Source organism: Peromyscus eremicus, chromosome 4 (genome assembly GCF_949786415.1).
Source record: "Peromyscus eremicus chromosome 4, PerEre_H2_v1, whole genome shotgun sequence".
Classification (NCBI taxonomy): Eukaryota; Metazoa; Chordata; class Mammalia; order Rodentia; family Cricetidae; genus Peromyscus; species Peromyscus eremicus.
In genome coordinates, this window is record NC_081419.1 from 106,815,175 (window position 1) to 106,842,248 (window position 27,074).

The window sequence follows — 27,074 nt, forward strand, 5'->3', positions numbered from 1 at the left end:
AGCTTTAAGAAAAAATAAAAATGTCAGATGTTTTAATTGTGATAAGCAAGGTCATCTGAAAAGGGATTGTAGGCAAAGCATTCCTAGAAACAATGTTTTTTTTTTTTTTTAGAGATGATCCAAAAAGAAGGCCTCTGCCTTCTGGAGTATGCAGAAGGTGTGGCAAAGGCTGGCATTGGACTAATGAATGCAGATCAGCAAGGGACAGGCAAGGCAACCTTTTGCCACCAGAAAACACCCTGAGGGGCCTCCCACGGGCCCCATATCAAATGTGATTCAATCATTCCCTGTCAGTGTTGGAGAAACTCATCCACAGAGCAATTAAAAGACTAATGCCTGCTGTTAAAAACAACACTGCTTTGGATATAATCAAGGACAAAACAGCTTCAATAGATAGAACAAAAAATTCAGGAGAGACCCAAAAAACAAGTACTTTTGTCAAACTGCTATAAATGATGAGAGACCAAAGCAAAAAATGCAAATAAATGGCTTTGAAATTGTAGGCTTACTTGATACAGGGGCAGATGTAACAATAATTTCACCAAAATCTTGGCATCCAGATTGGCCTCTTCAGGAGGTAAGTATTCAGCTTCTAGGGATTGGAACTTTATCTCAGGTAAAACAATGTGCAAAATTGTCGAGTGTATAGGGCTAGGAGGATAGAGAGGAAAATTAAAGTGATAGCAATGAATTTATGGGAATGTGATTTGTTGCAGCAATAGAAAACACAGATTAACATTACTCTAATCTCAGAAACAAACTATAAAATAAAGAATGCCTCTGAGAAAAATATTGAAAGGTATTATCAAGAACAGTCACAGACTGTTCAGGTTGTACAGAAATAGGACATAACAGCTGTTGGTCTTTCAAAAGTACCTACTCCCTTACCTTTAAAATGGTTAACTGACAAACGTGTGGGTGGAACAATGGCCTTTGACATCAGAAAAATTACAGGCACTATAGCAGTTGGTACAGGAGAAGCTAATTGCTCAACATACTGAAGAATCGACCAGTCCTCACATTTTTCCTATATTTGTCATTAAACGAAGTCTGGAAATGGAGAATGTTAACATATTTAAAAGCCACAAATAAAGTGGTTCAGCTAATGGGCTCTTTACAGCCTGGAATTCCCTTGCCTTGATTATTACCTAAGGGATGGTCTAGTATAGTGATTGATTTAAAAGACTGCTTTTTTACTATTCCTTTACAAGAAAAGGATAAAGAAAAATTTGCCTTCACATTGCCTACTTACAAAAATACTTTACCTGTTAAAAGGTATCAGTGGAAAATTCTTCCACAAGGAATGTTAAACAGCCCCACCTTGTGTCAATGTTTTGTACAACAGTCATTAGAAATAATTTGTAAACAGTTTCCTCAATCTAAAATTTACCATTATATGGATGATATCTTACTGATTCAGATGCAGATACCTTAGATAAAGTGTTTGATGAAGTAAAGAGAATTTTGCTCCTGAAAGAGTACAAAGAGAAGATTCTATCAATTATCTAGGATATAAGATAGGTTTACAAAAATTTTGACCACAGAAGGTACAAAGCAGGAGAGATCAATACAAACTCTTAATGATTTTCAAAAATTGCTGGGAGATATTGACTGGTTACAGCCCACAATTGGATTAACTACTCAAGAACTAAGTAATTTATTTTAAACCCTATAAGGTGATAAGGACTTAACTAGTTCAAGAAAATTATCAGCTGAGGCTGAGAGAAAAGAAATTACAGGATGTACATATGGATTGCTTGGATCTGAAGCTTGACTGTATTTTAGTTATTTTGCCACTATCCACATTCCTTCTGCAAAGCAGTCTCAAAGACCTAAGAACCACATAGTTAGGTTATGACAGCAACAACCCCATTTCTTGGTTCTAATTTTCTGTATTAGTTGTTTTCCTCATTGTAGGACAAAATACCTAACCAAAAGCAAGGCAAGAAAGGAATGATTTATTCTGGATAAGTTCAAGAGGACACACCATGGTGGGGAAGGCATGGTGGCAGGAGCGGGTGGTTGGTGGCCTGTAAGTGGCTGGTTAATTGCATTGGCAGTCAGGAAAAAAGAGAGAAATGAATTGTTGGTACTCTGCTAATTTTCTTCTTTTTATATAGTCCAGGACTCAAGCCCAGAGAATAGTGCCACCCTTTAACCCTAGCACTCAGGAGGCTTGTTTTCACTCCTTCCTGCCACATTTGCCTTTCCCTCAAACTGTTAGCCAAAATAAATCCTTAAGTTGCTTTGACCAGATATTTTTGTCTCAGCGGTATTAATAATCAATATACCAATCAACTTACAAAAGCAAAATGAAACCAAACCACCACCAAGGAAAATACCTTCTTTCCTAGCAAATCTTAGCAAACATGGTATGGCCAAATATCTATTGATTCTGAGTTTATTCAAAGATGACCATTCAATTACTGGCTGCATCACAGTAGCCCATGATAAGCCAGATAATTAGGACAAGTACATGGAGGTAAATGCTGGAAGTCATTTGGTTTGTGGTATAATTGAGACCACTCAGTAAATATTCCCTTATGATATGGTCTAACTCTTGGCCTCCGCTCTGCTCTCCTGCTAGCCATAGACAGTTAACTTGATAAACACTCAAGACTGCAATCGTTGGAATGTGTGCTAGCTAGTTTTATGTCAGATTGACATAAAGTATAGTCATCAGAGAGGAGGGAACTTCAAATAGAGAAAATGACTCCATAAGATCTGGCTGTATATAAGCCTGCAGGGCATTTTCTTAATTAATTTCTTAATTGATGGGGGAGGGCTCAGTCCATTGTGGGTGGTGCACCTCCTAGGCTGGTAGTCCTGGGTTCTATAAGTAAGCAGGCTGAGCAAGCCATGAGGAGCAAGCCAGCAAGGGGCATCCCTCTATGGCCTCTGCATCAGCTCCTGTTCCCAGGTTCCTGCTGTTTATGAGTTCCTGTCCTGACTTCCTTTGATGATGAGTGGTGATGTAGAAGTGTAAGCCAAATAAACCCTTTCCTCCCCAGGATGCTTTTGTCATGGTGTTTTAGCACAGCAATAGAAACCCTGAGACAAAACGTAACTGTGATTTTTAAAAATAGTTTTTGTGTACATCATGTGGGTGTGGGTGTGTATGTGCTATGGCCAACATGTGGTTGTCAGAGGACAACCTCAGATGTTGCTGTTCCTTGACTTCCATTTTGAGACAGGGACTTTGTTGTTTGCCCCTGTGTACTCTAGGATAGTTGGTCCTTGAGCTTCTGAAGGATTCCTGTGTAGCTGGGCTTTCTTTGGATCACCAGCTCCTAAATAATGACATGGAGCCTTATTATTAAGCATGAAAGCTTGGCCTTAGCTTAGGCTTGTTCCCAACTAGTTCTTAAAACTTAAATTAATCTGTTTATATTAATCTATGTTCTGCCTCGTGGCTCGTTACCTCTCCTCCATACTGTATTTCCCACTTCCTCCATGTCTGGTTGGCGAATCTCACCTCTTCTTCCCAGAGTTCCTATCACTTCCCAGAAGTCCCACCTATTGCCTAGCTATTGGCTGTTCAGCTCTTTATTAAGCCAATCAGAAGGTGCCTTGGTGGAGACACATCATCATGGTGTACAAAAAGATTATCCCAACACTCCTGTCTCTGCCTCCCACTTTACCATAGGAATACTGATTACTGCATCCAGCTTTACATTGGTTTTGGAACTTCAAGCATCATATATGGGTGACAATCACTTTATCCACTGAGCCCACCAACACAGTACTTACTGTGTTTTTGTTTCTGCTTTTTTTTTTTTTTTAAGGTACTTCAGGGCCAGTAAGATGGCTCAGGCGATAAAAGCACTTGTCCAAGACTGAGGAAGGAAGAGAACTGACTCTCAGAAGCTGTCCTCCAATCTCTACATGTACACCATGGCATGCATATGCCATTATTGACATAAACCAGACACAGAATACACATACAATGTTTAGAAATTGCTTTAAGTATATGGTATGAGAACACTAGATTGTGACCTCTGGAGTTAATATAGCTTTTTAAAACTCTCATTTAAAAACCCCATGATTAAAATCTTTATTCCAATGAATAAAGGATAAAGGCTCAAAAAGCTGTAACTTGTGTCAACAGGATAACTGTTTATTCCCTGTTCTTTAAGTAGCTGTTCAGTCTTAGAACCTGACCTGTGCTCACAGTTAAGTCCAAATAAAATTCATAATCTAAGAACAACTAATTTGTGCATGATGTGTCAGTGTGAGCACACAACAGCCACAATGTGTGTGATCAAAGGATGGTCTTATGGAGTTGGTTCTGGAGATTGCCAGGTTTATGCAGCAAATACCTTTATCCACTAAGCCACACTGCCGGCCCATGCAATTTTTTTTTTTTTAAGAGTTTCTCTGTAGCCCTGGCTGTCCTGGAACTCACTGTAGACCAGGCTGGCCTTGAACTCAGAGAACCTCCTGCCTTTGCCTCTGTGCTAGGATTAAAGGTGTGCACCACCACTGCATGGTATCCTTTACTTTAAGGAAAAGTTAGTATTATTCTAGAGCTACTTCAAGTTAAGGTGGTTAGGTCCACTCTCCTCACTGGCACTGCACACCACGAATCACAGGATAAAGTATCTGAATGCTGCCGATCTTAGATTTTTAGGATAGGGTCTCTAGTATTTATATTGTTGCAGTTTTTACACCAACACTTTCAAATAACATGCAAATACTCTCATATTTTCATATGTATCAAAACTGTGTCAGGGCTAGTGAGATGGCTGGCAGCTAAAGGCACATAACCCAAGTTCGAACCCTAGAGGGACTCCCCCCTCCCCCACCACACACACATCCCCTTTGAAGTATTTGCTAGTGTTCTCTGAGGCATGCAGGGCTCTGGTAGCTCAGACCTTAGACCCTTACCTCAGAGGGCAGACTCAACGATTCAGAGAATGGAACAGAACCTGGACACCAATTGAGGTCATTTTATCAGTGACCAGCACCTACCGAGTCTCCTCTGTGCAATCTTACACTCTCCTTAAATGTGACTTGCATGTGGTACATTCCAGTGTGTTCTCTACCACGTACGTCACTGTTAGCTCAACGTGATATATGTGGCATCATTATCATTAATGACACATGGCTCAGAGTAGGAAACTTTTATTCTTTAAAAGAAATTATTAGAGGAAAAACCATAAAAACCATAGCACATGCTATTAGGAAAACATTTTTTTTCATCCAAGATGCTCTTGGCTGGATAGGCTTCTATGGTGACATGAACACCACAGGCACATTGTAGTGAGCAGGACAAGATTCTCAAGCGGACAAGAGTCTTGAGTTAGACAGTTTTATTTCTTACAATGGAGATGGTAAAGTAATTTGATTATACTTTTTCTGAGCTGATAAAGGCCACCCACCTCACTCCAGCAGACCCTCAGAGACTAGTGTGAGTAATCCCAGAAAAAGGCACTTGAAACACTTGACAAGGAGTGATACCAACGCACTGAGAGCTGGTCTGTCTTGCACAGGTCTTTACCACAGTTCGAATCAACTGTGTATTCTCTCGCTCTCTCCCCCACTATAGGTAGTACATTCTGTCTGTGTTGACATATACAGATGCATCTATGTGCATGTATATATACCAACATCGATACACATTTCTAGAGAGGGAAAAAAACAATTGTTTAATAGTACACAAAAGTTCTAATTATTTTATTTAGAACAAAGATGGGTAAACCACTGCAAAAAAGCACTTACTACACCTTTCTATGCACCAAAAAAGAAATACCTGGATCTTCCTCAGGCTGTCAACTATTAAAATAATAAAATCTAGTATTTAAAAAGGCTTATTCCATTGCAGGGCACAGGGTAGACATTTTTGGTACTATAAATCTCATAGGCTCACACATCCGTATTGCTTAGGTTGAAGAGAATGGATGAGAGGGGATTTCTTTTCACTGCTCATCATGTTTTAGCTAGCTTGTATTATTCATCTTTGCTTGAAATAGAAACAAAGTCTTACATATCAACACTCTCAAGATGTTGACCTTCCCAAGGTATTTGCAGAGTACTCTGAAGTACTTGGAGTCTGTTATAGAAACAGGACTGCTGCATCACCCATTACCACACGTCGGAGCTGCACTGCTGACTAACCCCATCTGCATCAGAAGCAAAGGAGAGGCTTATTTCTTCCCAGGCACGGGTGTCCACACATTCTTAGGATAGGAAAAAAAGTTTAGTGATGTCATTTCAAGTGTAATTAACAGCTGCAGAACGCCTTGGAACAAACAGTAATCTCTTAAGAACCAGATCCCACGCATTTCTGTTTTTTAGCTGCTGGCTCCTCAGCCTCGTGTGTGTCGAAAGTGCCTGCACAAGACTTGAGGCTGGGGTCTGCTCGCAGGCTGTCCGAGACAACAGTGAAGCCTGAGAGAAGGTATCCTCCACCTCCACTCATCAGCAATTTGGGATGACTCCGATCTGGCAAAACCTAACCAAAACAGAAAAAAAATGGACATTCTTGCCTTTCTGCATTCTTACAAACTATGTCAACAATATAACAAAAATCAGAATTTAAATGACAAATTCTCAATTTAAAACTAACTTTTAAGAAGACCACTTCTTCATAGCACAATGCAGAAAAAAGTATAAAAACAAAGCGATCCAATTATTTTAAACAAAACATAACTGAAGCCCTGCTTCTCTCAAACTGAATGCTAGTTTGAGAGGGGAGGGCGAATGGTTTCTGTAGTAACTCTGGCTCCAGGAAGCTTCATGGCCAACAACAGGGTGTGGGGTATGTGGAGAAGCAACACTGGATGGACACTTCCCTGCGGTTAACCCAACAAGGGCTCTTCTCCCTTGTTACCTTTGCAACATGAAAAGGCAATATTCCTTTGGACTCAGCAGCATCCTTACTGTGGTAGGAATGAATGCCAACCAGCAGGATGGGCACACAGGAACACAGAAGTGTCTCCTCCGACCTCCCTTCCTGAAGGAACTGGCTATGAGGCATTCAGGCAGCAAAAGCTCTCCAGTTGCTGTGACTTTGGGATCTGCTGCAGGGATCATACTGAGACCAAACTGAGCCCAGGCACAAGAGCAGACCACTCTGCTCGGTCCAGGAGGCCCTTGCATGGGTAGTCTTTACTCTTAGCTCCCCACTGAGACTTTCTCAGAGTATTTATGCAGGCTGTCCCCTTCCTCTTTTGTAAGTTATGACCTACATAATTCCATTTCCTCTCTTTCTCTATGTTTTTAAAGGCCCCTTTGCCCTAATAAATCTGTTATGGAACTTCTACCTTGGCATATATCTGCTTGAGGATGTGGCTCAGTGGCAGAGTACTTGCCCAGCATGCCCAAGATCCTGGTTCTGATATCTAACGCTGCCAGAAAGGGGGTAGATGAGAGAGAGAATGAACATAAATATATCTCAGAGGATGTGTCTGGAATAACATACCCCCCACCAGTAAATCCTGAACTGGCTGGGAAGATGTTGCAGCAGAGGACAAGGTCACTTATCTCTAATTTTAGTTACCCACCTCTATAGATAGCAAGGTCTTGAGGGTAGTATAACTAGTTATTTGCATTTTAAATAATTCTGGACTAGCCGGGCATGATGGAGAATGCTTTTTGGGAGGCAGAGACAGGTGGATCTCTGTGAGTTCCAGGCCAGTTTGGGAGTTCCAGGACAGCTGGGGCTATACAGAGAAACCCTGTCTCGAAAAAACAAAAACCAAAACAACAACAACAGAAAATCCAACCCCCCACCTCCCTCTGGACTAGGGTTACAGAACAGTGCACCTTGGTAGGAAAAGAAGGCCAGGAAACCAGGGTATTTTCTCTGAGTGACAGGCAGACATTTCCACCATTGCCACTGTGAACAGTGGCTCTTTTTAACAACTTGTAGTACTGTGCAAGGAAGCAGCAATTCTGGAGCCTGGGGTGAGAATGCTTACCTGGTAATTCCTGAGCCAGGTTTCAGACAGTCTCAGGTTGATGACCCCTCCCCTCTCCCGCAGTTTTGTGTAGCATTCCAACAAAGGCTAAGGGCAAAAACAGAATCCTGTTAGACATTTCCCGAGCTATAATAGGGGGATCAAAATTCAGATGTGGAATTCTGTCCATTTTGTCTCAGCTTTACCTCTTTATACTGACAGTAGACCACAAACGGCCTTGATGGGGCCACAAAGTCTAGCAAAGACAGCAGCAGTGGAGTGGGGTGGAAACGACTGGCCACGATCAAACTGCAAGGAAAACAGAGAGAACGGTCCTCCACACTCTCCAAGTGGAGCATGCGTTTTAAGTGTATTTAAAATGATCACATATTACTAGGCACGGTTGTGCATGGCTAAAATCCTAACACTCAGGCCCAGGCAGGAGGACTGCCTTGAGTTCCAGGTTGGCTTGAACTATACAGGGAGTAGGCCAGCATGACTATACAAGTGCAACACTCTAGAAACTCAGAGCAGAATGAGATCCTGAGCTACTTATTCCTAGGAAACCGGGTTATTAGTGTTTGGGCTGCCTGGCAGCTCTATGTAGGAGACTCTTGTGGTTTTGCTTTTATATTATCTGGAAGCAAATCCAACACTACACTTCTGAATCCACCTCCCACCGACAGAGGTATTCTTTTTCTTTAAAGACGTATTTTTTAGTGTGTGTGTGTGTGTGTGTGTGTGTGTGTGTGTGTGTCTGTGCACGCGCATGCGCACAGAGGAGTGTCAGATCCCCGGAACTAGAGTTATATACAGCTGTGAGCTGCCAAAGATATGGGTGCTGGTTACCAAACACCAGTTCTCTGTAAGAGCACAAGCACTCTTTTTTAACCACTCAGCCATCTCTCTAGCCTCTGGCAGGGGTTTTCATTAGCTTGTTTTTAGCCAGTGTTATAGTCATCTTAATGTCCCACCCCTGCACCTAACAGGACTTTTCAGTCCTGTCTGACAGTCATTGCTCAATGTTCAGATTTCTTCGAAACTATCAAATTAGTACCACCAACTCCCCCCTCTGCTGGACTTGGCCTTTCTCTAAAAACAACCAACTACTTACTTTTACCAGCCTTAAAATAAAAGTTTTGATAAGTTACCGAATTGTTTTTTAAAATTATGAATGTGTTTGCTTACATGTAGGTATGTATATGAGTGTGCAGGTGTCCAAGGAGGCCATAGGTGTTGGATCTCCCCCAAACTGGAATTACAGGCAGTTAGGAGTCACCGGGCAGGTGCTGGGAGCCTAACTCTGGTCCTTTGTAAGAGCAGTGTGTGCTCTTAAGCCTTGAACCATCTCTCCAGCTGAGACCCAGTCTTTTTCAACAACAACAACAACAAAAGACAAAACAACGTAAAGCAAATCTTCACCTCATTTCCCACTAGACTCAGGGCAGACAGTGGAAAGAAACTGCTGATGCATTCTAAGCAGAATGCAGCAGCACCAAGAAGTGCTCCACAACCTTCATCAACATACCCATCTGCATTTCTTTCTCCCAGCAGAGCAGCAGCCTCTAAATGTCTTTTCCTCTGCTCCTCTTGTCGTCTTTGCTTTTCCTGAATCTGAACAGCAAGAAACCAACACACTGAGGTCACTCAGCCAGGCTTACAAAAATGCTGTCCTATCAGAGCAGAGCAGTGGTATTTAGCAGAAAACAGAGATGGGGGTGGTTTATAAGGAAGGTGAGGATACCCAAGGAAGCCTATACTCAAATGTCAATCCTCAAGTTACCCAAGCACTGCTGAAGCTGCTGCTGAAGTCACCCAGATGTGTACAAACACCATTTCCCCCAGCTGTTTTTGACAGCTATCATCTGGGGACCTAACGTTTCCAGGTTAACCCAAATCTCCCAACCTAACGACTCACTGAGGCTCTGAGGCTATCACAAGGATAATGACTGTTGCCATTCTTACATAATCTCTTTTGCTTCCTTTTTCTTTCGGCTCCTTATTCTCTGGGTCCTGGGGAACAATTTCCGTTGCTCTCTGTTCCTCTGGGTTGCTTTCTGGGCCTTCTGCCGTGCAATCCTCATCGGCTTGTTCAGATATCTCTTTTCCCCCATGTTCACCATTACTTTCTTCAACCAGAGTGCTGGCCTTAGGCTCTGAGGACAGCATCTCAGCAGAAAATGTTCCATTTAGAAGACTGTTTACTTTGTTGAGGGGGAATTCATAAAGACCATGGAGGAAAGACTTGGGAAATCCAAAACAAGCTGTTGCTGCCCGTACAGGTCCATCTCCAGGGTACAGCTGAATAATGGAGCCAAAACCTGAACAGATAAAACAATTGGAGGGAATCTAGACTGTACAAAGCCCAAGTCCTTACATAATTAACTCCTGAGACATCATTAACTCCTGAGTCTTCTCCCCTGTCTAGAGGGTGAAGAATGCTACAGCCCACGTGAAGGTTCCCTGAACACCATGAATATTCCATTCCCCACAGAGAGAATATAATTCCAGAGCACACAGGGAGTCGTAAAGAAGCCTATCTCCTCAGGACACTATGGGAGTCCCAGTGATCCTGTTCAGAGGTGACATCATTTGGGACTATTTGCTTTCTCCTTGTTCATCATTCAGAGAGGGTGGATGCAAGCTTATCTTCCACAGAGTCAGGGAAACCACAGGTCAGCTTGTGTATTCCAAGACAGAATACCTTCTGAGAAGCTTCCCTACAGCCCCTCAGTGCCTGACAACACAGTAAATCATTAGCTAGATGCATTTCCAGAATCATCCCCATAGACACCAAAGCGGGAAAGGTCATCATCACAGGACACTAACAAACCTTAGTGGAGAGAAATGGACCACACAGGAAGGTTCTGGGACAGGAGCCACAGAGGTCTACTGAGGTCACTTCACTATTTTTAAAGAAACTCAATCTGGTTTTCTAAGTTTCAATTTTTGGACTTTTCCTCACATCAGGGTAGTTTACTGAGTTTGAAAACACCAAGACTTACCTCCCATTCGCTCCATCATGGCACCTAGCACCAAGCCTGAACATGTTTCCATGACAATCATCTTATTGCCAGCACGGATATTTCCCAATGTCAACATCTGGGCTAGTGTATCATATCTCATGTGGCTAAGGAAAAAAGGGATGAGCCACTTACTTTCAGTTAAGTAAAGCTTGACATTTAATAACATTTTTCCTAGGTGTTTAATAAAAATTATGTTGGTAAGATTATTGTTTGCTTGAGGCAACAGTAAAAGGACTTACAATTTATGAGGAAGGAGGACACTTTATGCAGGTGAGCAAGCTTTTCATTTTACTTAAAATCATGACTCTCTTAAAGACATATTTCCCCCAATTATACTTTTGAAAGGAAACAAAGCGTACTTAATTTTTCCAGGTTCTCTTGCATAATACATAATTGAAAGAATACGGGTAGAAGGCTTCAGAATAGTAACGACGGCTTCATATCTGGGGATTAAAGCAGAACAGCAACATAAAACATCTTATTTTTAGTAATATTTACGGAGGAAACAGAAAAGATGCACTACTTTTAACCATTTCAAACAAGACAACTTACTTTTTCTTCTTCTTTTTAATATATTTATCTTGGGCAAATTCTGTTTTGTCTCGGAATGTTGTACTATTTTCAATTAGCTGCTGAACTATTTCCTGTAAGAAAAGGAGCAAGCAGATTTCCTGAAGCTTCCCCATCTTACCAAGCACTCAAAGGTCTCACCTCCAGTCCCTCCTCCACGAAGTCTGAGCGGGTCAACTGCATTTCTACACTCTATTTAGGATTGCAATAAACACATTACAAACTCCATCTAGATTAGTTTTTTCTGGTGTTGGGGATGGAACCCAAGGCCTCATTCACACAACTCCTTTAAACCAAGCTAAAGGAAGAGAGATATCCAAGAAAGGGAGATGAGAGATGAAGATCAGCCAAAACCAAAACAAACGAGCTGTTAACTTCTCTCCCACTAACTCTTGTGGTGCCGCCACTCAGTCTATTATCCTGTGCACAAGAAACAAAACCCTCATGTGCGGACTGCACATACACTTTAACTGACACTCCAGTTTATCTCATTAAAAACAAATCTGTTACACACACACAAAGGGAAGGAATCCTTTTTACCTCTCCTTTAATGCCCTTGTCTTTCAGAGCTTTTATATCATCTTGAGTAAGTTTCTGGGACTTTCCATCATCAACTATATTTCGATTATCAGTGCCCGCTTCTTTAGTCTCTAAGGAAAGAAATTGCTCTATGATAATTTTGATATAAAACTATTATAAAAATGACATTTTAATCTCTTAATTTTATGTGTATTTGTGTATGTGTGTGGGCTCACACATGGCATGGTGCACGTTGGCTGAGAACATGGTTCTCCCCTTCCACCATGTAGGTCTCAGGGATCAAACTGAACTCAGGGTGTCAGATGTGGTTAACAGGTACTTTACCCACTAGGCCATCTTGTTTGCCCTGATTTGAAATTATTTTGTAGTGCTTTCTAAAAAAATAAAATAAAATAAAATAAAATAAAAATAAAAATAGGCATGATAGCACAGACCTTTATTCCCAATACTAGGGAAGCAGAGGTAGGAGGATCTCTGTGAGTTCAAGGCCAGCATGGTCTACATCTCAGGGACAGCCAGGGCTATGTAGAGAGACCCTGTCTCGAAAATTAAAAAAAGAAAAAAAAAAAAAAAAGTTTAATTTTATGTGTATGAGTGTTGGGTCCTCTAAAAGAGCAAGTGCTTATACCTGCTGAGCCATCTCGCTAGCTCCTCAAAGTTTCTTTTTGAGGTAAGTTCTTGTGTAGCGTAGGCTGGCCTCAAACTAACTATATAGCTAAATATGAACTTGAACTCTGATCCTCTGACCTCCATCTCTCGGGGTACTTCAACTGCTCGCTCATGGAGTGCTGCAGCTGAACCTGGGCCTTGTGTACACTAGGTAAATGCACTACCAACTGTGCTACATACCTGCACCTGCAATTTTTCTTTTGCTAAGTTCCTATCCACACCCAGCCCATCAGCCCCTCAAGTCTGGCCTTAGTTTTTTAGGATCACCTCTTGTTTTTGCTAAGTTTCCTGGAGAGCATCCAAATTGAACGGAAGTCTGCCTAGCTAACTGTAGACCATCCATCTCATACATCCAAAGTGGGGTACCTGAAGTAGGTTCTTCCTTCTTCTTCTTGAGCTGAAGACTTCCTCCATTGCTCACTTCAAACGTTGACCCATAACTATGGCCAATGGCATTATCCAGGTAGAACCACTGTTTTTCAAAAGTTACTTTTCTGAGGAAGAAAAAGCAACCATTCAATTGGCTTCTTTTGCGTCCATGCTAAACCAGGTGTACTCATTCTAGTTTACTGTAGAAAGTTCTCATGATAAAATAGAGTGAACGGCACTACTTCTGTGTACAAACCTAACAAATGAACTACAGAGAACCAGGATGGGCAGAGATACAAACATTCATTAGGAAGCTAGGAGAACACTGGCTTTTAGAAGAAAATCTCTTTTATGGGGCACAGGTCTGACTGCATTTTGCTTAACTTCACAGATTCTGCAGATCTCAACATGGGTATGACTGCCAAGATTCCCAGGCCATAAGGATGCATTGTGACACCTCACACCACTTACACTAGAAAATCCCCAACAAAATAATCACTGAGATGACAACAATTTTTAAAACTCCTTGGCCTCTGTCTAACTGGCTATTGTACTAGAAAAGTGGCAAATCCAAATTTGCCTGTATTAGAAAAAAACCTGTATTAGAAATAACCATTATTGACAATCTCCACATTTGAATGGACTGAACACTGATGATGTACTGCTGAGTGCTGGGCATTAGGCTTTCCTACCACTCAGATCTGTACTTACTGAATTTCAAAGGAATGCACACAACAAGATCCCCTTCCCTTCAAAGAAAATGAACACCTGGTGAGTAATAACTAGATGTTGAGTAGTATGTGTACCCTTTTCATCTCACAGTAACCTGGGATGCCTTTTTCCAAGACAGAAATCGGAGGCCCTGGGAAAACTGTACTGTTCAAGATTCAGTTACCTGGTATAGTCTACACAGTATCCCAACATGTAGGAGACAGAGGTAGAAAGACGCTAAACTTCAGGCCAGACTGGCCTTAGCTAGTGCTGAAGCATGTTTCTCTGAATTGCTACATTCCCTCCAAATTGAAATATTCCCTCTAGGAGGGAAGGAGACACCAGCCTCAGGGGGCAAGCAAAAGGTCACATATCTTGAGAACAAAATCTTGGAAGATTCTTGAGGGTCTGCTACCCAACAACATACAAAGGAGTAAATAGTTGCTGGGTAGGGTGTGTGGGGGACGACAAAGCTCACCAGTCAGGCTGCTGAGAGAAGTTCAACTTTGGAGCTGCTCTACAGCTTCAGGGTTGCGGGGTTCTGGGAGTAGTCACCAATCAGTGTTGAGTGGCCTTTCTGGTGATGCAGCTGCTTTTGAACTATCTCTGTGTCCTTGTAAATAACCCCCTACCCATTCTTCTATTAGTAACTCCAATAAAATACTCATTGGCGCCAGGCGGTGGTGGCGCACGCCTTTAATCCCAGCACTTGGGAGGCAGAGCCAGGCGGATCTCTGTGAGTTCGAGGCCAGCCTGGGCTACCAAGTGAGTCCCAGGAAAGGCGCAAAGCTACTCAGAGAAACCCTGTCTCGAAAAACCAATAAATAAATAAATAAATAAATAAATAAATAAATAAATAAATAAATAAATAAATAAATAAATAAATTTATACACACACACACACACACACACACACACACACACACACACTCATTGGCTCACCAAACTAGACACTGATGCAGTCATTATTTTGGTCTGTTGTAGGTTCCCTTTCTGGGATGACTAATGTGTGTGTGCAGCGACTCCTCAGAAGTATGTCACATAAGACACAATGACACCTGTTTGTGGTGATATTGTGTTCCCCAAAATATTGTGCACCCTAATAAACTTATCTGGGGTCAGAGAACAGAACAGCCACTATATATAGAGGCCAGAAAATGGTGACACACACGCCTTTAATCCTAGCATTCCAAAGGCGGAGATCTGTCTGGATTTCTGTAAGTTCAAGGACAAACTGGAAACAGCCAGGCATGGTACAAGAGCCTTTGATCCTAGGAAGTGATGGCAGAAACCAGAAAGGTATATAAGGTGTGAAAACCAGGAACTAGGGCTGGTTAAGCTTTTAGGTTTTTGAGCAGCACAGTTCAGCTGAGAGGCATCCAGTCTGAGGAAACAGGATCAGCTGAGGAACTGTTGAGGTGAGGAAGCTGTGGCTTGTTCTGCTTCTCTAATCTTCCAGCATTCACCCCAATACCTGGCCCCAGGTTTGTTTTATTAATAAGACATGTTAAGATTCCTGCTATGCTTGTTGTGTGTGCTTGTGTGAGGAGCTAAAGCTGGGGGATCCGTACAGGCCTGCAGTTTTTTTCTATATCACCCAGCACTGTTGACCCTAACAAAAGCTTTGTACCTAAGGAAGCTTCAGAGTCCAGGTGCACACACGGAATTCTGAGTTCCAGGACTTGTCCTGTCCTGGTGAATTCTGTTTGTGCCCCAGCTCACACCTCTCTCATTTTCTCTTTGTTCCTAGAGGCTCACAGAATGCACTTCCCACTACTGATAGTTCCTACATGTGTCTTCTTTTGGGCTCTCTATCCTGCCACATCTTTGTGTATCACATCCTTTAAAAAATCTATCTACTTTTATCGTGTGTGTGTGTGTGTGGGGGGGGTATGTACACGTATGTGTGTTTGGGGACCATAGTGTGCATGTGGAAGTCAGAAGATGAACTCAGGTGCTGGTTCTCGCCCTCCATCTTTTTTGAGGCAAGTTCTCTCTTTGTTCACTGTTGCACAGGTCAGGCCAGCTGGCCCTCAGACCTCTAGGGCTTCTCCTGTCTCTGCCTCCATCTTGCTGTAGGACAGCTGGAATTACAGATATGTACCACCATCTCTCATGCTTATGTGGTGACAGCTTTACCCATTGGGCCATCTCCCAGCCTCATTCATGAAATGTCACTTGAACCATATGACTCTTGAAGTGCTTCCGACAGAGACAATTCCTATTCTTTGCTGGATTTCCAATAACCAATGTATAACACTCAAAACATTTGCTCAGCTCAGGCCAGAGCTGAGTACCCTCTTAAGCACCTTGGTGCTAATGAGACATTGTCGCTGGGCTGATTTATGCCTCTGCCAGCCTATCCTCTGTGCAAAGGCAGGAAGGTATGTACTCAAACTTACTGGCCTGGAAGCTCAATTGGGAAACTGTGGGAGGCAATCTGATAGATAAGTGAGCTGTGTTTCCTGGGAAGGACTAAGATTTGAAGAAAGCTGGGATTGCTCTAGTGACAGGGAGTCTGGTTGGAATGCAGCTGAATTCACCAGGTCATTTTCTAAACAAAACAAAAATGACCATGATGACTTTGCCAAGAAGAGGGGTAGATAAAAAGAGCTTCCAAATAACTTCTAAAGAGTACTTTTTAGGGGACTGGAGAAATCAGTGAGCAGTTGAGAGCAGTTACTGTTCTTCTAGAGGACCTGACTTTGGTTCCCAGTACCCACGTTGGGTAAACCACAATCAGCTATAACTCCAATTCCAGAAAATCCAAAGTTTCTGGCCTCTGAGGGCACCCAAATTCTCTCTCTCTCTCTCTCTCTCTCACACACGCACACACACACACACACACACACACACACACACACACACACACATACATGAGACAAGGTTTCCACAATCAGCTATAATGCCAATTCCAGGAAATCCAAAGTTTCTGGCCTCTGAGGGCACCCGATGTCACACACACACACACACAGAGAGAGAGAGAGAGAGAGAGAGAGAGAGAGAGAGACAGACAGACAGAGACAGAGACAGAGACAGAGACAGAGGGGGGGGGAGAGATATTGAAATTTCTCTGTGTAACCCTGGCTATCCCAGAACTTGCTCTGTAGATCAAACTGGCCTCGAACTCACAGAGATCCGCTGCCTCTGCCTCCTGAGTGCTGGGATTAAAGATATGCCACCACTGGCCAAAAAAATAGTGCTAAAGAGTACTTTTTAAGAACTAAATGCTAGGCGATAATGGTGCTTGCCTGTAGAGGCAGGCGGATCTCCGTGAGTTCAAGGCCACCCTGGTCTACAGAGTGAGTTCCAGGACAGCCAGGACTGTTTCACAGAGAAACTCTGTCTCAAACAAACAAACAAACACCCTAAAGATACTGTCTGTCTTCAGAATCTAATCAATATTTATATGTATAATTCAGCTATCATTTGGCTTAAAAGGGCTTTTTGGGAAATGTTATCATTTTTACTATTTTCTAAAGAGAAAATATTTTACTGTTTAAAATAACCCTGGACTTTTGAATTATAACCTGTTTTTTAATGTTCAAAAAGAAGATACTGTCTGTCTCACTGGTAATGGAAAGAACTGTAAAGGGACATTCAAATACCTGTGTCTGAACATGAAGCAAACTGAGCATAGTGTAGCAGACCTGTAATCCCTCCACGTGGGAGGCAGAAAAGTGTTGAAAGAAAAACATGGTTAAGCTGGCGGCTATCAGTACAGATGTGCACATGGGGCGTGCTCATCAAAATATGTGCCTGTGACCTAAGAGCTTTGCTGCACTAAGTTATACTGCAGCTAAAAAGTTTAAATTATAAATTGCCAGTTTCTAAAACCTATGTACTTGGAAGTAGGCAAAGAATTTCTAATTTAAAATTCTGAAAAGGAAAAATGAAACACTACCTTCAAGAACACAAAAATATAGCAGCGATGAGGACGGTTGTAAGATTTCTCTAATTTCAATCACCAAGACAAATCTCATCAGTGGAGAACTTTAAAATGCTCAAAAGTGGGTGCAGATGTTTGATTCTGGACTAGAATGAACACCCCATCCCTCTGATTTTTTGTTCTTTATCAAAGTGTGCTTGTGTCAAGAAAGGTTGGCTACCAACTGGCTTGATGCATTGGACACAGCTGCCTGTCTAACTGGTTTTATTTTCTTGAGACAGGGTCTCATGTTGGCCAGGCTAGCCTCAGACTCTCCAAACATGACCCTGAACTTCTGATCCTCCTTTCCTCCACCTCCCAAGTACTGGGATTACAGGCCTGCACCAACATGGTCCATTTATGTAGTGCTGGGAACCACACCTAGGGCTTGGGGCATGACAGACAAGCACTCTAGCAACAGAGCTACATCCCCAGCCCTTGGCATCGTTACTGCTTCCGGCTTCATTTCAAACACCAGTCAATGGTTTGAATCAAACAGTGGCAAAAATAACTCACGTGAAGTGAACATTAGAAGGGGTTCCAAACCTCACGAAACCCAGTTTTCTGACCCACAGAAAGTTGTTCTCCTGACCTTGCATGATTTACTTCTTTTCAAGGAGTTTTACAGGAATGGCAATGTGACTCGGTGGCAGAGCCCTTGTCTAGTACGCACAGAGCCTCAGCACGGCAACAATCCAGCAAATAACAAAGCAGTAGGATAAGTTCAAAAGAAAACTTCACTGTACCAAAGTACTCTAAACAGCCCAATAAATTCTAACCATCAATAAGCTACTAGGATTCAGTAAGTCAATCAGCTGTCAGAAAGGTAACTAGCCCAATTATGAGCTCTGAGCTCTTGAGTGAACTGCTCGGGAACAATTCGGTTTTCCTGGACCCTTAATACCTTGATGTATTGAAGGGCTCACAGTGATTGCATCCTGTAGGAATTTGCCTTTTCTTACTCATAGTACACAGATTTTCCCACCGAGGTCGAGAGAAGAGGCCTGCCTACCCGAAAGCCAGACTAGGTGTAAGGGATCTTTTTTTTTTTCCTCCCTCCTCTCTGTTATGGAGGAAGTCGAATTTATGGGGAAGGTGGGGATGAGAGTGAGACATAATGAAGAGATCTCAATGTGAAAGGTTGGAGAAGTTCTGTAACAGAGAAGACCCTAAGAACCTAAGGAGGCGGGAGTACCACGAATGGAATTCCTGGGAAGGAATCCGGCGCTGAAGGTAGAAGATTGGGGGATAGAAATGTAGAAGCGAGCGCTGTAGGATGAGAAAGGGGCAAAGGAGATCCTATAGGCCAAGGATGTGAAAGGGTCCCAGTGGGAAAAGACCTCTGTGACAGGAAGACCTGAGTGGTGGCAACAACGGCTGGGGGGCGGGGAGGGGAGGCGGATTCAAAGAACCAAGAATGGGACACTGGAAGGGATGAGCATCTAGGTGGTGGTGCGCGCCGCCCAAGGCCAGTAACTTGACTCACTTTCTCCGCTGGACTTGCACTGCTTTGAACACATCTTCCCGCTTCAGCACCACGAAGTCGCCGTCACGGATGCAGTGGTCCCCGGGATGCGGATGCGGGGGCTGTGGGGCTGGCTGCTCCGCTGATGCCTCCATGGACGCCAGGCCGTATCCAAGCTCCGTCCCGGCTCCGGCCGCTAGCAGCACCACACACAACCAAGAAGAACCGGCCTCTCCGCCGGCACCGCCCCCACGTGCTGCGCGCCGCTTCCGCTTTCCGGTCCCGACCTCAGGGCGGCTTCCGGGAGCCTCGCGACTTCCGTCTATCTGAACTCTTTGATTGGCTACACTTCGTCCCGCCCTCCCGTTGCGTGGCTTCCTCGAGCGTCATAGACGCGCCAAAAAAGAACTCCGAAGGAACTCGGAGTTTAGCTTGCGGAGCTGTGCTCGGTTTTACCCGCTCTCCGCCTCGCGTTCCGGTGCGCCGCGACGCTGGGACCCGGGCGGCCCGGGAGCCGGAGTGTCCGCGTAGCCCTGCGTGGCAGTGCGCGGGGCCCCGGGCGCGATCTGGGAGGACTCGAGGACTCCCGCAGTTAGGACGACGGGACCTGAATGAAGTCAGGGATTGTGGGTGGCGCTTCCTCAGGCTTACTTCCCTAAATATTTGTTGGAATTGCCCCCTTTCTCAGTATGTTATCCTGTTGGGTCGATGTGGAACGTAGTGTTGCGATGGAATGTCTCATCTTGAGAGTCTTGAAGACTTGAGTTTTTAATCTCAGTGCTATTACAAACAAGTTTAATTTTAGGAGTTTGCTTATTTGCGAACGATTAACTAAATCCTCTTAAAATTAACATAGGCTCTCCTAATGAATTTCACTGCAGTGTATGAATATATCATTAGTAGTTTGTATCTATGGGATAGGAATTTTTAGGTGGAATTGTTTTCTTTTAGAACAGTTTTAGGACAGCTTGCCACAGAAAATAATACAACGAAGATTGAGTTACGATATTTCCCTAGTATCATACAGGTGAGGATTATATTCAGCTAGTATGGCCTAATAATAGTCTCCGACACTGCAAACAGGTTCAAGTTACTGTCTATTTATTTCTTGGTGGTTCTTTGAAAACTGATGCTGAATAACGTCTGTAGTGTACCTTAAGTCGTGATGGGGATTAAAAGAATAACTACACAATACATAATGTTTATGCTGTAGCATGGAACTTTGTAAGCTTATGTGCTAGTCTCAAACACAGTATATTAATTTCCCCCTTTTTACTACGTTAATCCATTTTAGGGGTGCTATTTACTTTTAGAAGACATGAGTGGTGCATACAGAGGGAGAGGTTTTGGACGGGGAAGATTCCAAAACTGGAAAAGAGGAAGAGGTGGTGGGAACTTCTCAGGAAGCTGGAGAGAAAGAGAACACAGAGCTGACCCCAGTAAAGCTGCAGGGAAGCGCACTTCTGGTAAGTACATTGAATGATCAGTTTGTTGTCTCTCATGAAAGAAACAGCTCAAGGGCCAGTAGAAGGCTGAGTAGATTAGGGTGCCTACCACCAAGCCTGATGACCCTCAGTTAGATCCCAAGGAACACACATGATGGAAGGAGAGAACTGACTCCTTCAAGCTGTCATATGACCTCCACATGTGCACAATGGCATGTGTGAGCCCACGCATGGACACAGACTACACACACGTAACAAATGTTAAAAAAAAAAAAGCAATTCATGCCTCATAGACAGCAGGATATAGTTCTTATTGAAATATCCAATTTAGGATCTATTAATAGACTCTTGTAGAAGGAGACACTAGGGGGAAAAACAGTGCTTTGCTTTTTACTAACATAATATTCTACTTTTTCAGAACAAACTTCCCAACCTTTACTTCTACAGTCAACGTTGGACCAGTTTATACCGTATAAGGGCTGGAAGCTTTACTTTTCTGAAGGTAGAGTTAAAGAGTTGAAAAGTACCATGAGTTATATATTCATCTCTGGATACTACATTTCATGTTACCATGATTCGGTTGAATATCTGATATGTGCCTTTTGCTCTTCCAAACATTTTGTTCGGAGCATTATTTTTATACATGTATCAGGAAAACAAACTGGTGAGTGTTTCAAAAAATAATTTAGTACAAAGAATTAGCTATGTATATGGAAGACTCAAAGCAGAAAGGGAACACTGAGGTGACCTCCCAGAAAGTGGTGGGTTCCGGACACAGCAGTCTGATCCCTGTGGCTGGGGGAGAGCAAAAATCAAAGACATTCCAAGGTTATCAGGAGTTGGGCGTTCAAAGGTGGAGACACAGCAAAGGTGCTGCTTTCATCTCAGGGCACCCTCCAAAGCTGTGCGTTAGGACTTTGGAAGGCATTCTACTTTGTGCTCAGAACACAGATGCATGAAGCTGGTTGTTCCTAGTAACTGAGGACTCATCAGACGTTGCTTGGAACTATAGCCGTCCTGTGCAGCAGCAGAGATGCTGAAAAGAACTGGAGCAAGGCTGGAGAGGTGGCTCAGAAGTTAAGTATGCTTGCTGTTCTCCTAGAGGGCCTGAGCTTGGGTCCCAGAAGGAAGCTTGCTCTGAAACCCTCTGTTGGCCTCGGAGACACCTGTACATGTGACATAACACTTAACACAGACATACACGTAAAAGCCAATCTTTTAAAAAATGAATAAAAATAAGAATAGTTTCTTTCAAACTTCTTGCCACCTTCCAGTCCTTACAATGTGTTCAGTTGGCTGAACGTAAAGGTTGTCTGGGAACTTCGGCACAGATGTCAGTCATTGTCACAGCAGGAAACAGTAATAGTCTCGAACCAAGAGTTAGATGTCACTTGAGGTTTGTGTAGAAAAGAATACCATCTACTATCAGACATGTTTGTGAACTATGGAGGTGTTGCTCTTCTTATGGTGTCTACATGTTCATTATATCTCTTATGAAGTGTGGTTTTTGTTCTTGTGTTTATTTATAGCTGTATGTTTTCCCCTCTAGTATACTATATTGCTTGTGGTCAACTTTCAGTATTCATTGTATGAATGAATTCTTTCTTTTCCTCCCTATTAACTTGATAGATGTGTTTCACAGGAGATCCTTTATTCCTTTAGGATACATTGACTGCCAACATTTTCATTATTGTCCTAGCACTTAGCCCAGAGCACTAAGTGACCTTTAGATTACTAAAGATTGAATTTAAGGAATACCTTCCTTAAAACTGAACAGCTGCATTTCACTAGACTGAATTAGCATTACAATTTTGAGCTTACAATTAAGCATTGGTCTGTCTCCAGATCTTCGGAAATAATTTGACAAATGACAATATGAACAAGTAGAATTTACTTTGCAAAGATAGTGATTATGTTTAGCTCCATTCATGTGTATGACTTTGCATTTATTATAATGTTTAAGTGTATTGTATAAGATATTTGAATTGATATACCCTTTGAGGAGTCTAAGACTCAGTAGAAAGTTTCTCAGATATTTGGACTTTTATGGATATTTCAGTTATTCAGACATCAGGTTTTTTTGTTTTGGTTTTTGGTTGTTTTTTTTTTTTTAAAAGAAACTCAAGTATTCATTCATTCCAGTATTTATCCAAATGTAATCACAATGCAAACTAAGTAAGGGGAGAAAGTGTATGGTGTTTGTAGGGGGTCTGTCTCAGGAAATACAAATGCTTCCATGTGTGATTATTGGTGCTAATGCTGTGTTTGTTGGCTTAGTTTACAGTAATAGCTCTCCTTGTATTGAGAAGATTCAAGCATTTGAGAAGTTTTTCACAAGGCATATTGACTTTTATGATAAGGTGAGTGCTTTCTACAACAACACGGACAGTCTGTCTCTATGTGACAGCTAACTGGACAGGATGTTTGAGGTGCTAGTGAGCATGAGCACTGGAGTTGGATGGGTGTCGTTTAGAGCTTGGCTCTACCTCTTAACAACAGTGTGGACCCAAGGGAATCACATTCTCTCCATTTTAGCTTTCTCGTCCTTGGAGATATTACTATAAATACCAATTTCAAAAGTTTGTTAAGTATATATGTATATATATACTGTTTGGTTATTTTATGCTTTCTCAAAGTGCATACTAAATGGTCAGCTATGGTAATTGACTCAGAAAAGCAATTGTTATATTTAAATTTTAATCTTTTTATAGGATGAAATAGAAAGAAAGGGGAGCATTTTGGTGGATTTTAAAGAACTGACAAAAGATGATGAACTAACTAACTTGATACCAGATATAGAAAATGCACTAAGAGATATCCCTGAGAAAACCTTGGCGTGTATGGGCCTGGCAATACATCAGGTAAGTTTGGCCAACGTTTTAAATGGAGATACCATAGTGTCAGTCCTTTTTAAAAGGTTCTTGGGTTTTACTAACAGAAGTTAGGTAGAACTTAAGGATTGCAGACTTCCCCTAAGAGATAACAAGGTCAGCCTACATACAGTTTACTTGAATCATTTAATCTGATTAAAGATACAGAAGTCGTACTTCCTTTGTGAGGAGGCCTCTGATTTAATATGAAATACCGAACAAGCATGGTGTCCGGAACTTGGAGCGAAAGGACTGCCTTCAGGTGGAGTTTCTTTGGCATCAGGGAAATCACTTATTTCCCTGCGGGTCCCATGGGTCAACTGGAAGTAACGGTTGTTCTGTGCCTGCATCAGTTTTTCTCAGGGACAGAGGTCACAGCACCTAAAAGCACCCACAGAAGGGCTACAGGGTCAGGGAGCAGACCCAGGACAGGCACAGATGAGTGCTGCGTGCCTTCAGAGGTGGGGCAGAATGGGAAAGCTCAGCGAAGGTGTGGGCTTGGAGAGCTCTTGAAGGGATACATAGAACCTGGCCACGGCGGGGGAGGTCAGGACATGCAGCTGCAGTGGACACATCATCACACAGTTGTGCGCACTGCTGGGAGCCCTGCACGGTAACCTTGCCTCTTACCTTCAGACTCATCCAGTCCATTATTTCTCTAGTCAGGCAACCACGGCACTCCTTTATCTCTCTAACATGCTCCTAATCACGATTCCTTTCCATCCTTCCTGCTCTGGCTTGGGCTGAGGCATGGCCTACAGACATTTTTTTAGTGGAACCCAGTGGGTAATGGCTTTGAGGGCTGTTATTTTATTTTATGTGTATGAGTGTTTTCCCCACATATATGTGTATATTGTGTGTGACTAGTGCCCAAAGAGGTCAGAAAAGGCCATTGGTTCCTCTAGACCTGGACTTATGGATGGTTCTGAGCCACCATGCAGGTGCTGGGAACTGAACCTCAGTCCTTTGCAAGAACAGCAACTGTTTTTAACTGCTAAGCCATCTCTCCAGCCCCTGCTGTAAGGACTTTTAGTGTTAAGTTTATTTGGGACAGAAGGTAGGGATGCTGAAGTTTTCTGGTTCAGGTGCAAGAAGATCCCAAATAAAACAATCTGCTGCAGAATAAATGGTCATAACGAATTATCGGTCTTTTAACCGACTATCACAGTACTGTTTATTTTTTTCTGAGCTGTTCATGAACTTTGGGCTATCTATGAGAATTCTGCTTACAGAATATTTACTTTTCAATTGTCGACTAAGGTATTAACCAAGGACCTTGAACGGCATGCCGCAGAATTACAAGCTCAAGAGGGATTGTCTAATGATGGAGAAACAATGGTAAATGTGCCACATATTTTTGCAAGGTGAGAAACTTGATGCTATTTTTTCTTAGTAATTTTTTTATTATTGTACAAACAAATGGGTTTCATTGTGAAATATTTATACATACATATATCATTATTTTGTTTTTACTTTCCTCCCATCCCCCACTGGCCTCACTTATTTCCCCTCTCAGCCTTTGCCAGGACCCTTTCCTCCCCTTAAATAATCCCCACCTGAGAAACAGAGGCAGGCTTGTCTCTGTAGGGAGTCTTTCTATGTCCCACCAGCTGGCGCCAGTAAAACCACACGGAGACTTGTATTAAATATGAAAGCTTGCCGGGCGGTGGTGGCGCACGCCTTTAATCCCAGCACTCGGGAGGCAGAGCCAGGCGGATCTCTGTGAGTTTGAGGCCAGCCTGGGCTACCAAGTGAGTTCCAGGAAAGGCGCAAAGCTACACAGAGAAACCTTGTCTCGAAAAACCAAAAAAAAAAATGAAAGCTTGGCTGATAGCTTAGGCTTGTTTTTAGCTAGCTCTTATAACTTAAATTAATCCATTTTTATTAATCTATATGCTGCCCCAAGGCTCATTTGCTTCATTTACATAGTGTCCATCCTGCTTTCCTGCTTCTTCCTTGCGACTCTGCCCTTCTTCTTCCCAGCATCCTCTATGTCTGGAAATCCTGCCTAGCTATTGGCCATTCAGCTCTTTATTAAACCAGCCAGAGTGACACTTCTTCACAGTGTACATGTCTCAAAACAACAAAACAAAGCAAAAAATAAGAGAGAGAAGTGGAAAAAAATTGAAAAAAGTTAGAAACCCCAAAGTCACTTTATCTATAGAATTTTCCTTTTGGAATTATTTTTCCTTTCTTCTTCTTCTTCTTCTTCCTTTTTTTTTTTGTTTTTTTTTTTTTGTTTTTGTTTATGTGTTTTGTTTTGGTTTGGTTTTGGTTTTTCAAAACAGAGTTTCTCTGTTAGCCCTGGCTGTTCTGGTACTCACTCTGTAGACCAGGCTGGCTTCGAACTCAGAGATCCATCTGCCTCTGACTCCTGGGTATTGGTATTAAAGGCGTGGGCCTCCATAGTGGCTTCCTTTTTCTACTTTAATTATCTCCCTCCCACTTTTTCCCTAGATGGCAACATACGGAATTTAGCATTTTTCATTTTTAATAACATTTAACTTGTGAGATTTCTGGGACGAATTCTGTGGCTGCTCCCAAAGAAACTTGTGAAAATACAACTCTTTCCGTTCATTGTAAGTTTAGATAGGCACATTCTTGTTTTATTTTTAGAGTGTACAACTATGAGCCCTTAACACACCTCAAGAACGTCCGGGCAAACTGCTATGGAAAGTACATCTCCATAAGAGGGACCGTGGTTCGTGTCGGGAACATAAAGCCTCTTTGCACCAAGATGGCTTTTCGTTGTGCTGCATGTGGAGAGATTCAGAGTTTCCCTCTTCCAGATGGGAAATACAATCTTCCTACAAAGGTGATACGTCCTTTAATGGCTTTACCTTCTATCTTCTTTAAGAAGGCACATCAGTTTACAATTTTTCCCAGTGTTTTTAGCTAGCTAAACATTTCCCAGTGTCTTTGAACAGAGCCGTCACAGAGCACATGGCCTTACATTTAGAGCTCAAACCCACAGGACTTTATTATTTCTCATGATTTCTCGGTTTAGAAGGCTGGAAGAACCCTCACCTGGGTAAGTCTGCCTCTGTGTCTCTGTGGAGTTGGCATCACATGATGGCAAGAGCTGGTAGAGTGAGGTATCCTGCTGAGCACCTTCTTACGGGCTGGTTTTGGCTTTTCACACATATGAGGGCAGTTCAGAGCTTGTCGTCTGCTCTTGGCTGCTGACGGCTGTTGTGGAAAGAGATCAGTTGGTAGGCAGAATACTGCCTTTCATAAGCCAGCCTTGCAAATCATGCTCCGTCACTCTGTCACAGTTGAGTGGAGTCAGTCACAGACTGCCCTGATTCCAGGAGAGGAAACTGACTCCTGCTCCCGATCAGGGAGTTAATACTGTTGCATAACTGCTACAGTGCCTTAAGTTTATAAATGCATCTTCAACTTCAAACACCCAAAAAGTGACTTCAGAAGACTTGAACACAGTCTGCATATACAATGAGAATTACCAGTCAAGTGAAAGGGGGCTGGAGGAGAGCCGAGGGTTCATGAAAGTCCTTAACGAAAGACTTTTCAAAAGGAGAGGACTGAGTCAAAGCATGTAGACTGAAGGAGAAGGGGCAGT

The 27,074-nt window shown here is 42.6% G+C and overlaps 2 protein-coding genes across 4 annotated transcripts in view; one reads left to right on the top strand and one right to left on the bottom strand.

The window, feature by feature from the left end:
- Positions 1-5,747: 5,747 nt before the first annotated feature.
- Trmt6 (tRNA methyltransferase 6 non-catalytic subunit) lies at positions 5,748-19,451 on the bottom strand. Its single transcript, XM_059259595.1, has 11 exons — positions 19,201-19,451; positions 13,073-13,200; positions 12,038-12,147; positions 11,480-11,571; positions 11,287-11,370; positions 10,907-11,031; positions 9,867-10,222; positions 9,430-9,515; positions 8,108-8,210; positions 7,923-8,009; positions 5,748-6,454 (listed from the first exon to the last, which is right to left on the bottom strand). Exons 1-11 carry the CDS (start codon positions 19,332-19,334, stop codon positions 6,263-6,265), a joined length of 1,497 nt encoding a protein of 498 aa, XP_059115578.1. The 5' UTR covers positions 19,335-19,451; the 3' UTR covers positions 5,748-6,262.
- A 117-nt stretch (positions 19,452-19,568) lies between these two features.
- Mcm8 (minichromosome maintenance 8 homologous recombination repair factor) overlaps positions 19,569-27,074 on the top strand; it is a 31,751-nt gene continuing 24,245 nt past the window's right edge. Inside the window, exons 1-7 of one of the 3 annotated variants that reach the window (XM_059261482.1) lie at positions 19,569-20,206; positions 20,474-20,645; positions 21,043-21,126; positions 22,902-22,984; positions 23,336-23,485; positions 24,755-24,858; positions 26,111-26,309. In XM_059261482.1, coding sequence (XP_059117465.1) covers positions 20,498-20,645; positions 21,043-21,126; positions 22,902-22,984; positions 23,336-23,485; positions 24,755-24,858; positions 26,111-26,309 — 768 coding nt within the window. In that variant the 5' untranslated portion in view covers positions 19,569-20,206; positions 20,474-20,497. The remainder of the gene's footprint in view (positions 20,207-20,473; positions 20,646-21,042; positions 21,127-22,901; positions 22,985-23,335; positions 23,486-24,754; positions 24,859-26,110; positions 26,310-27,074) is intronic. The other 2 variants (XM_059261483.1, XM_059261481.1) reach the window with 2 other exon arrangements.

What these genes read in the sequence shown, in the direction of transcription:
- Trmt6 (XM_059259595.1), bottom strand. Translation starts at nt 19,334, where the DNA reads ATGGAGGCATCAGCGGAGCAGCCAGCCCCACAGCCCCCGCATCCGCAT. An exon ending in ATTAAAAAGAAGAAGAAAAA is followed by an intron (nt 11,371 to 11,479) that starts GTAAGTTGTCTT and finishes TTTAATCCCCAG; the next exon opens with ATATGAAGCCGTCGTTACTA. An exon ending in AAGGAAGCAAAAGAGATTAT is followed by an intron (nt 9,516 to 9,866) that starts GTAAGAATGGCA and finishes CTTGCTGTTCAG; the next exon opens with ATTCAGGAAAAGCAAAGACG.